Source organism: Oryzias latipes, chromosome 2 (genome assembly GCF_053564925.1).
Source record: "Oryzias latipes strain Hd-rR chromosome 2, Olatipes_Hd-rR_3.1".
Classification (NCBI taxonomy): Eukaryota; Metazoa; Chordata; class Actinopteri; order Beloniformes; family Adrianichthyidae; genus Oryzias; species Oryzias latipes.
In genome coordinates this window covers 43,004,627-43,016,770 of record NC_136238.1, presented here as the reverse complement: position 1 = coordinate 43,016,770, position 12,144 = coordinate 43,004,627, and the positions used below count along the sequence as shown (strand labels likewise).

General features: G+C 42.6%; 1 protein-coding gene across 11 annotated transcripts in view; it reads left to right on the top strand.

The window, feature by feature from the left end:
* Positions 1 to 11,858, top strand: part of LOC105357577 (NLR family CARD domain-containing protein 3) — a 29,096-nt gene extending 17,238 nt beyond the window's left edge. For 9 of the 11 annotated variants that reach the window (XR_013652885.1, XM_078939878.1, XM_078939883.1 and 6 more), the window contains 3 exons: positions 2,751 to 2,924; positions 10,009 to 10,182; positions 10,499 to 11,858. Coding sequence is in view for 8 of the 11 variants with exons in the window: in XM_078939878.1 (XP_078796004.1) it covers positions 2,751 to 2,924; positions 10,009 to 10,182; positions 10,499 to 10,517 (367 nt within the window). In the remaining 3 variants the exon portion in view is untranslated. Of the gene's footprint in view, positions 1 to 2,750; positions 2,925 to 10,008; positions 10,183 to 10,498 lie in introns of those variants that run through there. The other 2 variants (XR_013652886.1, XR_013652883.1) reach the window with 2 other exon arrangements.
* The last annotated feature ends 286 nt before the right edge of the window (positions 11,859 to 12,144 follow it).

The following is a 12,144-nucleotide window of genomic DNA, read 5'->3' as shown; positions in this document are numbered from 1 at the left end:
TGATGCCGACATCTGGTGAAAATTTCGTGTCAATAGCTCAATTAGAAATGTGTTTTTTGAGAGAAATGTTTAAGTGTTCAATACTTATTTTCCCCGCTGTTTGGACTGGGTAAGGGAACTCCCACAATCCCTCCAGTACCCTCGATAGGGTGTAGAGCTGGTCCACTGTTCCACGACCAGGACGGAAACCACACCGTTGTTCCTGAATCCGAGGTTCGACTATCGGACGGACTCTCCTCTCCAGTACCCTGGCATAGAATTTCCCAGGGAGGCTGAGGAGTGTAATTCCCCTGTAGTTGGAACACACCCTCCGGTCCCCCTTCTTAAAGAGGGGAACCACCACCCCTGTCCTCCAGTCCAGTGGTACAGTTCCCGACTGCCACGCGACGCTGCAGAGAAGTGTCAGCCAAGACACTATTACAGCATCCAAAGACTTGAGGTACTCAGAGCGGACTTCATCCACTCCCGGGGCCTTGCCACTGAGGAGCTCGTTGACTACCTCAGTGACTTCAGCCTGGGTAATAGACAGCCCCACCCCAAAGTTCTCGCTCTCCGCTTCTTCAAAAGAAGGTGAGTCAGTGGGATTGAGGAGATCCTCAAAGTATTCCTTCCACCTCCCGACAATGTCTCCAATCGAAGTCAACAGTCCCCCACGTGCACTGAAGACGGTGCCTGTGGAGAACTGCTTTCCCCTCCTGAGGCACCGGATGGTTTGCCAGAATTTCTTCGAGGCCAACCGATAGTCCTTCTCCATGTCCTCACCGAACTCCTCCCAGGCCCGGGTTTTTGCCTCCGCAACAGTCCGGGCCACAGCTCGCTTAGACTGCCGATGCCTGTCAGCTGCCTCTGGAGTCCCGCAAGCCAACCAGGCCTGGTAGGACTCTTTCTTCAGCTTGACGGCATCCCTTACTTCTGGTGTCCACCTACGGGTTCGGGGGTTACCGCCGCGACAGGCACCAGAGACCTTGCGACCACAGCTCCGAGCAGCAGTGGAGACAATGGAAGTGGAAAACATGGTCCACTCGGACTCAATGTCCCCAACCAAAGCCAGACATTCCCAGAAGACCCTCACAGTACGTTTGGGTCTTCCAAGCATTCCTACCAATCACGCCCCTCCAGGTGCCACTGTCATTGCCCACGTGGGCATTGAAGTCCCCCAGGAGGACAATGGAGTCCCCCAGGAGGACAATGGAGTCCCCCGTTGGGACACTTTCCAGTACCCCTTCAAGAGACACCAAGAAGGCCTGGTACTCCAAACTGCTGTTCGGCCCATAAGCCGAAACCACAGTTAGAGACCTGTCCCCCACCCGAAGGCGGAGGGACATGACCCTCTCGTCCACCGGGGTGAACTCCAACACTTGGCGGCAGAGCTGGGGACCCACGAGTAAGCCCACACCAGCCCGCCGCCTCTCACCTTGGGCAACTCCAGAGTGGTAGAGAGTCCAACCCCTCTCTAAGGACTGAGTTTCAGAGCCCAGGCTATGTGTGGAGGTGAGGCCGACTATTTTTAGACGGTATCTCTCAGCCTCTCGCACCAGCTCAGGCTCCTTCCCTCCCAGAGAGGTGACGTTCCATGTCCCAAAAGCCAAGTTCCATGACCGGGGTCTGGGCCGCCGAGGCACCCGCCCTCGACCGCCACCCAAACCACAAACCACAAACTCTGTCACAGAGATGCAAACACAGGCGTCAGATTCAGACGCAGCTTTCCCTGCGGGAGTTGAAGCAGAGACTTTCCCTGGGATGATTTTATGAACTCAAACATTGAAACATGATTACCAAGATGCAGCGATCAGACCATAACTTCAGCTGGTAGCTCCTCCCACACGCGGCCGCGGTATCATCCTTTAAAGAACACAATGTGCATTTGCAGTGATGTATGCTTCAGACGATGTCCGATTGCCCAATCTACATGTCAATCAAGTCCCGTACTTCTCAGTGAGGATTTTGATTGGCTGGTGGATTTTAAAGAAGTATTTTTTTTTAATCTTTTCTGGCCCGCGATCTACACTCATGTCATTGAAGATCGACCGGTCGATCGCGATCGACGTAATGAGCACCTTTGAATAATATATACATGCATAATATATATAATGATGTCAAAACGGGTTGTGGCTCCGGGTGCTTTCTTTTCATTAGGGGCGGTCCCAAATGGCTCTTTGAGTAAAAAAGGTTGCCGACCCCTGCCTTAGACTAACAACAGAACCGTAGGAAACACTTAGACTACCAGCAGAACAATCAGTAGCTCTTCTTCCGGGCCACATTCAGACATTTTGGGCCCCGTGGATCTTCATGTTTTTCAAGGCCCCGCTATAGTTTAGAGGTTTCAGGAAATGCTTTTAGAGGAAAACTAAAGACTTTTTCAGCTGTTTTTCTTCAATGTGATCATTTGAAAATGCATTTTACAATTTAGGATTCAAGATAAAGAAATACAATTTAATCTGACATTTTTGAAATCGAAGCTTTAAATCAAAGCAAAATCTATTGGCTTTTAAATACGTAGTCATGAATAATTCATGATAATCAATGACATTTCAATTCCTCGTCTGTTTTAACTTCATTTCAAGCCATTTTTAATCTATTGCATTTTCATTCATGATCATGTTTTTGGGTCCAAATCAATAAGAAATAAGCAAACAGTGAATATGTCATCTGTCAGTCTGTCATCAGGGTGGGTTCCACCTGAATGGACCAAGTTCCTGGACCTCCAGCTGCATCACTGCTCCAGAACACACTTTTCTGTCTGATTGCAGGTTGGAGTACTGCAGTTTGTCAGAGATCAGCTGTGAAGTTCTGGTCTCAGCTCTGAAGGAAAACCCGTCTAATCTGACAAAACTAGACCTGAGCGACAACAATCTGCAGGATTCAGGAGTTCTTCATCTGTGTGGTTTTCTGGAGAGTCCAGACTGCAGACTGCAGATTCTGAGGTCAGACTCCAAGTTTCAGTTGTGTTCAGATCAAAATTGAAGCATGGAGATTCTGTTGGTATGAAAGCACACAGACGGGGGTTTCCAATTCAAGCCAAAGATTTATTACCCTAACAATATTTCTAATACAGACAACCGGGCTCAATCAATTTCCCTGAATGCCATTTATTAAAACAGGGCTCACAGCAGGAACACAAGAAAAAGCACTGTCTCTATCCCTGCTCTGTGATTTATACAATGTATTAATGAATATGAACATGCAGAGAAGATGGTGCACAATCCGCCTGGTCAGTGGTCTCCATGGCTCCCAAAGACTTTATTTGTCACGTGCATCTCTGCAAAGATAGAATTCAGAACATATCCTGCAAACAGCCTCCCCCTACACCCTGAGTGGCTGGCACCCACCTCCTCAACATACACTCCTATGTGTCTGCTCCTCCAAACTGCAGTGGAGCCTTTTATATGTATGGCATGCATGATGTGCTGAAAATGATTCTGAACCAGTTCTATGGGTTATATATTCTTTAAGTTCTATGTGTTATATATTCTTCAATATGATGACAAATTCTGATCTGCAGCAGCATCTTCCTGCAGCTGCTTGTTCTCTTCAAAGATCTGCAGAGGAACTTCTTTTTCTTCTTGCAGCTGCTTGTTATCGTTCTTCTTCTCTGCTTCTTTTTTTTGAACACACTTTATTCAAGTATGCAGATCAATTATTGACTTTTACAGCATAACGAAATGAACGAAGAACAAGTGGCATCTCAGCAAAAATGAAGGTATCAACAGGAGTCTTTCAAAAACAGTTTCCCAGGACTTAGAAAATATTACCATAAAAGTAAATAAATAATGAAACAATAATTGACAAAGAAATATTACATTGTACACTGATTATGAGTGGAAAAGCTGCCCGTAAAGGTAAACAATACTGACCCGTTGCAAAAACACCCTATGCTAAAATTTATCCATCTGGCCAACCAAAGTGTTCAGTCACAGGAGTCCATAAGTCATAAAACATCTCTGACCTCAAATGAAGTTTAGCTGTTATTTTTTCCATCAAATAAACTTTCCTCAAAGCCTCCAGCCACTGTTCAAGAGTCGGGGGTGAGGTTTTAAGCCAAGATCTGGTAATCATCTTTTTTGCCACCAGTAGAAGGATTTGTATAAGTTTAACTTTTTTCTTTTCTATACCTTCTTCTGGAAGGATGCCTATTATATAGTAAAGTGGATTTAATGGCAAGTTGACCTGTGTTATAACTTTAATAATGTTTTGAATTCCTTGCCAATATGGTATCAGAACAGGGCAGTCCCAAAAAATATGTGTGTGATCTCCAATTTTATTGCATTTCCTCCAACATAGATCAGATTTATTTTTGTCATATTTAGATATTGTGTAAGGAGTCTTGAAAAATCTCATGATTCGCATGGTTATTTTGGCAATTTTTACGCCGGATGCCCTTCCTGACGCAACCCTCTCTATTTATCCGGGCTTGGGACCGGCACAGAGGCAACTGGCTTGCAACCCCTGTGGCGGAGATGAAGATGTTGAGATGTTGAGGTTCTCCTTAGGAGTGACCAGGTTAGACAGGATAAGGAACGAGTACATCAGAGGGACGGCTCATGTTGCCTGTGTTAGCGACAAAGTCAGAGAAGCCAGACTGAGATGGTTTGGACATGTTCAGAGGAGGGATAGTGGATATATTGGTAGAAGGATGTTGGAGATGGAGCTGCCTGGCAGGAGGGCAAGAGGACGGCCAAAGAGGAGATACATGGATGTCTTGACAGAGGACATGAAGTTGGCTAATGTTAGGGTAGAAGATGTTCATGATAGAGTGAGGTGGAAAAGGATGATTCGCTGTGGCGACCCCTGATGGGAAAAGCCGAAAGAGAAAGAAGAAGTCTTGAAAAATCTCATCATAATCTTCCAGTTGAACTCATTCCATGTAGGACTGTTTGAAATTTTATGAACCCCCTCGCAGATTGTTTCCCACTTTTCATCCTCAATGACAATGTTTGCCTCCAATTCCCATTTTCCTTTCAGATCTAATGAATTATCTGACAGGTGTGCCTGCAGACATTTGTACAAATTTGATACTATCTTCTTCCTTGATTTGTCAACAATGCTTTTGATCATTAACTGTTCTATTTGAGTTGGTGGTTGTCTCAAAGCCTCCCATTCCCCACACGACCTTAAGTAGTCCCTTATTTGCAAGTATCTGTAAAAATCCTTGGAATCTATACCGTATTTATCTTGTAATTGTTTGAAAGATTTTAAGATGTCTCCGTCAAATAATTGATGTATTGTTAATAAACCTTTTTTGCCCCAGTCTGAGAAACCAGGATCTATCTTGTTTGGCAAAAAGTCTGCTATTTTGGAAATTTTGAGTGCTCTTGAAGTTGTCAGGGGGGCGCCAATGTTTTTCCTCACAGTTGACCATACTCTCTGTGTACACAGTATCAAATTGTTTTTTATTTTGAGGTCTCTCCAGTTTTTCTGTCCCAGGAATGGTGCTGTTTCAAGTGAAACTGAGGGAAAAGCATAGTTTTCCAGTTTTATCCAATTTGTGTCCTCATCTTGGCTCACCCATTCAGCCAACCCTCTTAGTTGAGCCGCCCAATAATAAAGCTTGAGATTTGGTAATCCTAAACCGCCATATGTCTTAGAACTACATAATAATTTTTTCCGAATTCTAGGCTTTTTATTTTGCCACACGAATGTAGAGATCATCTTATTTAATATTTTAAAAGTGGAGGATGGGATCCATATGGGAAGAGCTTGAAAAAGATATAGCAGGCGAGGGAGAACATTCATTTTGACCGTTTCTATTCGACCTACTAGGGACAAAGGTAAAATTTCCCAACGTGTTAAATCAGATTTTAAATTTAAAATCAATTTACCGTAATTTTCTGTGTACATTTTAGAATGTTGTGATGTAATCATTACTCCTAAATATCTAAACCCTTGGGTGGTCCAGTTAAATGAAACTATTTTATCCAAGTCTGCTGGCCTCTCCCCTATTATCATCATAGCATGCGATTTGGATTCATTAATTTTGTATCCCGATATTAATCCAAAATTCTGTAGGCATTCCAAAAGAGGGGGAACAGAAGCAAGTGGGTTCTTAAGGTATAATATAATATCATCTGCATAAAGTGAGATTTTTTAATCTGTTCTTCCGACTGACACGCCCTGTATTCTTTGGTCTTTTCGGATGAGTTCAGCCAGGGGTTCTATACTAATTGCAAACAATAACGGTGAGAGGGGGCACCCTTGTCTGGTTCCTCTTCTGACTCTAAAACCTGCAGAAGTGCATCCATTCACCCGTACTTTTGAGATGGGTTTTGTATAGAACACTTTTATCCATTTGATGAAATCCGAGTGGAATCCCATAGTATCCAGCACCCGTTCAAGATATAGCCAATTAACCCTATCAAATGCTTTCTCAGCATCCAAGCTTACGAGCATTGACGGTTCTGATGTCTTTTTAGCTGCCTGCATGATATTCAGCGTTGTTCTTATATTATTTATTCCTAATCTACCGGGTATGAATCCAGTCTGATCTGGTTTATTTAAATTCCTTATATATTTCTGGATTCTCTTAGCCAATATTGCTGTCAAAATTTTCATATCACAGCAAAGTAAACTTATGGGTCTGTATGAGGCACAGCTTGCAGGATCTTTACCTTCTTTGTGTATTACTGATATTATTGCTTGAGACCAGGATTTAGGTGGGTCATTTTCTATTAAAGTATGATTAAAAACTTTTTGTAAAAGAGGCAAGATTTCATCTTTAAAACACTTATAAAATTCACCTGGGTACCCGTCTATCCCTGGAGATTTATTGTTTTTCAGGTTTTTAATTGTATTTTCTATTTCTATCTTTGTAATGGGCTCTACTAAAGTTTCATCTTGTGTTTTAGTTAATTTGGGCGTCTTAATTTTTTCTAAAAAGGCTTTGATCTTTTCTTCTCTATTTGCAATGTCCGGTGAGTCATACAATTTTTCATAATAAGCAGAAAAGGCTTCCGCTACATCTTTTGGGTGGGATACTACTTTCTTTGAGGACGGATTAAGTATTTTTGCTACGCTTCGCTTGGCTTGAGCTTTGCGTAATTGGAATGCCAATAATCTGCTAGCCCTGTTTCCTGATTCATAATATCTCTGATTAGCAAATCGTAAGGCTCCCTCTGCTTTATTGGTTAATAAATCGATATATGTCTGTCTACAGTGGTTTAAAGATTTTAGAGTGTTTTTATCATTTGTCTGTTGATGTTCTCTTTGCAAATCCATTATGTCTTTCTCTAGTTTCTTTTGTTTTTTTTCCCTATCTTTTTTTATTTTAGATGAGATCGCTATAATTTTGCCCCTCAGCACTGCCTTTGCGGCTTCCCATAATATAGTGAGCGAGGTTTCTCCATTATCATTATTTTCCAAATAGTTTTTCCATTCTTGTTTAATATCGTTGACCACCTTCGGATTGTTTAGAAGAGAAACATTTAATCTCCATTGTCGGATTTCATTGTTATTTTGCAGATTTAATGAGAGGACTACTGGTGCATGGTCAGATATTGTTATCGAGTCAATATAGCAGTTTGTGACTTTATAGGCATCTCTTTTTGACACACAAAAAAATCTATTCTGGAGTAGCTGTTATGTACTTTGGAGAAAAAAGTATATTCCTTCTCTTTTGGATGTTTATGTCGCCATATGTCCATAAGTCCCAGTTCCTGCATTGTATTATGCAGCAACTTTGTTTTGCGTGGTGTCGGTCCTGGCACAAATGGTTTCTTATCTAAATGTTGGTTTAAGATACAATTAAAGTCTCCCCCCACCAACAGGAACCCTTCAGCGTGTGAAGTTAAGATGACAGTTATTTCTTTAAAGAAAGATGGGTCATCTTCATTTGGTGCATAAAGATTCAAAATTGATACTTTAACATTCCCGATATTTCCCACCATCATTACATAGCGACCTTTTTTATCAGTAAAGGTTTTCTCAATTGTGAGACCTAAAGCTCGATGACACAAAATGGCTACCCCTCTTTTCTTTTTGCCTTCCCCACAAGTTGAACTGACAACCTGGCCCACCCAATCTCTTTTAAGTTTCTGATGTTCCTTCTCATCCAGATGAGTCTCTTGAAGCAAGGCAATTGAACAGTTTAATCTTTTCAACTGGGATATAATTTTTTTTCTTTTTATGGGATTATTGACTCCGTTCACGTTATAACTAACCACAACAATTTTGTTCATACTTTCTGATAAAAAAAATAAGTGTACAACTGCAAAGGTTTCTGCTGAATGCCAACAAACAAAAAAACGACAACAACTGAACTGAACATTTTTCAAAACTCAATAGTTCACAGTTATGGACCTCCAATAATCCAGTGGTCAGCCCCAGGAACAGCAGCAAATAGCTAATCCAGCCCGGAACCTCCCACTCCCGTTCTTTCATGGGCAGGAAGCTTGTGCTTCCTGGGTAAATTGCACATAGTGCGGTGGCGACGGTCTTCCAGGGTTTCCTGTGGTTGTGCTTTTGTCGCCTTAAAGGCTGAGTCCCCATTAGAATGAGAAACACAGACTCATCCAGACAGACCCATCTGATATTTTAACTTTCTTCTCTTAATTTACTTATACTTATAGCCGAATAATAAGAAAAAATAGCTAAAATTGAAACTATAAAGTCACTGACAAACTTTTTTTTTTTTTTGAAATGTCCCTGCAGGTGTTTACATCTTACCTCACCACCTTGCCTACTTTACTCATGTCCAACACTCTCTGGGTCTTTGTGGCCTCCACTGATGAGGGCTCTAATGTCTGCTGTGCTCAGCTGCAGTCGGTTCTGTCTTCTGTCGTTGTAGTGGGTTTTCCATCCATCTCTGGCTAATTCCATTTCCAAGACATCTCTGTCCTCCATCTCCATGTTTACTCCCAGCTCTTTCAATGTAGATTTTGCTTCCAGTAAGAAGGGGAACAATCTTGCGCCTGATTGCATGAAGATTCTCAGTTGGGCCGGATATGGTGACTGAGCTCTGATGTTTTTCTCCTTGAATTTTTTAATAACCTCTCGCACCTTTTTTCTTTTCTTCTGTAGATCAGATGAGTAATCCTGGTCAAAATATACCTTGTGCCCTTGGAACTTGACTTGACGTTGCTTCCATGCCTGCTGCAGCACAGCTTGTTTCACTTGAAAGTCCAGAAAGCGAACTATGATGGAGCGTGGTGGCGCTGTTGTGCTTCTGGGTTTCGGTCCAAGGGCTCTGTGGGCCCTTTCCACATTGATGTCGATCTCTTCTCTGATTTCCAGAGCAGTTTTAAAGAAATGACACACGAATTTCACCATGTCATCCTTCTCAGACCCCTCTGGAATTCCATAAAGTCGAATGTTATTCCGCCGGAGTCTATTTTCCATGTCGTCGCACTTCCTAGCGAGGCTAGCTTCTCTGTGTAGCAAGTAGCTCAGTACTTTCTCGTGCTGGATGTGGCTATCCTCCTTAGCACTCACTCGATTCTCCACTTCGGTTAATCGTTTGTCTAGACCTTCAGTGCGTTGTTTCAGCTCCTCCATCGTATTTTCCAACCTGTTTAGGGAGCTTTTCAGGTCGCAAAAAGAGTCCATATTTTCTTTTCGGAACTTCTTTAATTCCGCTAGCATCTCGGACTCAGCATTAGCATCTGCCATGCTTTTCCCTGGTGTAGCTTCAGCTAGCGTTAGCTGTTTGGAGCCTACTTTTCCGTCGTCATTTCTGTTTCCTTTAGCCTCTTTTTTGTTTATTCTTTGGGTCGACATCTTCCCTGCAGTGTCTCAGTCTTGTAAATCTTGCGTTTATTTGTCAGTAGACTTTTCTGAAATCGGCTTTTGCCAAGAGTCTGTCGGAGCTAGTCGTTTACGTGCTCACCTCAGCCATGACGTAACCGGAGTCCCTTCTTCTCTGCTTCTGCTGGACTTTTCTGACCTGCTGCTGTTGCTTCACATCTTTGGACTTTTTCTAAACTTTCTGATCTTCTTCAGCTCTGAACTTTTTAGAAGAAGTGAAGGATGAAAAACATGAACTTTGTCTTTAAACTCAACTCTTTCTTCTGGATTCAGGTTGAGGAGCTGCAGGTTGTCAAAGACCAGCTGTGCTGCTCTGGTCTCAGCTCTGAAGTCCAACCCGTCCCACCTGACAGAACTGGACCTGAGGATCAACTACCTTCAGTCTTCAGATGTTCAGCAGCTCCAGGATCTGGTGGAGAGTCCAAACTCCAAACTGCAGACTCTGAGGTCAGTAGAGGGTTGGAGTCAGTCCAGCTGCTTCCAGATGTTTGGTCCTAAAGTTAGTCTGAGAGCAAAGATGCAGAGTTTCCTGTGAAGCTGCAGCTTCTCAGTGAAGCTCTGAGGAGAATGATGACAGGCTTCAGGACAACAGTCAGCCAATCAGAGCAGCAGAAGCTCCAACAGGTGAAGATGACAGGAAGCTGCTGCTCTGAACAGGACTGAAGCTCCTGCTGCTCTTTCTGCTGCTGTGCTGCATCACTGACTGACAGACCAGGATCAGGAGAAACTCCTTCATCTCTGTCTCTTTACTTTCTCTCTGCAGGTGGAAGTGGAATGACTGATGTTCCTCCTGGAGGAGCAGAGAGGAGCAGCAGCAGCAGCTGGTCTGCAGAGATGTTGTGACTGGACGGTGTTCCTGGGAGGTGGAGAGCAGAGTGATGGAGGAATCAGAGGAAGTGGAGATGAGTGTCAGAGCTGCAGCAGGAACTGATCTGAGATCAGCTCCACTGTCTCTCTCAGCATCAAGTGGACAGTTATTGTGCTGCAGCTCCTCCGGTGGACTGATGGATAACTGCACTTCCTCTTCTCATTCTAACTTGGAGTGTTGATCTGAAACATGGGTTGGATTCACATGTTCAGCAGCTCCAGGATCTGGAGAAAAACAGACCTGCAGACAAACAGATTCTTTTCTAGATCATCACTTTCTTCTTTGATCTCCATTTGATGGACAGATGTGAGTTTGGGATGGACCAATCAAGGATTGAGGGAATCATTGATCAGACAGAATATTTCTGGATGACAAAGATCTATGTGTGGGTCAGGCATTGGATCCTGGTTCTGTCTCTGGAACAGGGACAGAACCAGAACTCTGGATCACTAGATTCTGGTTCCAGATGTTTCACACTTGATTTCTGTTCTCCAGAAACTCTCATTGACAAACAAACACAGAGTTTCATTCAGAAACCTCCAACATGGTCATGTGACCAGAATGTTCATAGTGGAGACACGGACAAACGCTGTGGTCACGTGACTCACTGGTTTGGATTCAAGTCCTCTGAAGTCAGTTTTTGGAGCAGAAATCCCGTCTGATCTCAGTTAGTGAACAAAAGTCTCTCAGTTGAATCACTTTTCTATCATCTCTGTTCTGTTGATGATCAAATATTGACTCATGCAGTTTGAAAGACTCAGAGTTTTGCTTTGATTGATGTTTTCCACAGTTTTCTGACTGAACTTCCTATTTCTTTTCTTTTTTAAACTTTCTTTTTATTGCTTTTGTAACACAGTTAAAACATACAACAAAAAGCAGAGGGAACAGTAAAAATAAGTTCACAAAGCAAAACGACAAAAAACAAGTAATACCTTGGGTTGCCTTTGATCTATAGGTTTTTAACGACATTGTTCATGTATAAGTCCTTATAATATCGTTTTGTAGTTAGTCCATTTCTCCCATCTTTTTATGACAAAAGTCTTCTTGAGTTCTTATCCTATGGTTCAACAATTCCATCACATATTTTTCTTCCACATTTTTTCCCCATTTCTGCTGTGTTGGTGAATCTGTCATGTACCATCGTCTCGTGATTGTTTTCTTGCCTGCAGCTAGAAAAATTTTGAATAAATATCTGTAATTTTTGGTACATTTTCTAAAATATTGCCCAGATACAAAAATAAACATGTTTTTGGTATATTGTAGCCCAGGACCTTGGTTATAATCTGGTAAATATTTTCCAAAAGGGACTAGCTTTGGGACAAGACCAAAAAATGTGGGACTGATCTACGTTTATGTCTCCACATTTTCTCCAACATGGCTGGGGCACCGAAGTGTTTCCTCGTGTACTTAGAGCAAATCTTCTGACTACTCAACGTTGGTTTCGAGTCCTTCCTGCATTTGGATTTTTCAGTTACGAGAAGTAACAAACAGTTTATATAACACAGCTGTGAGGATGGAGAGAAAAACAAGAAAAGAGGAAG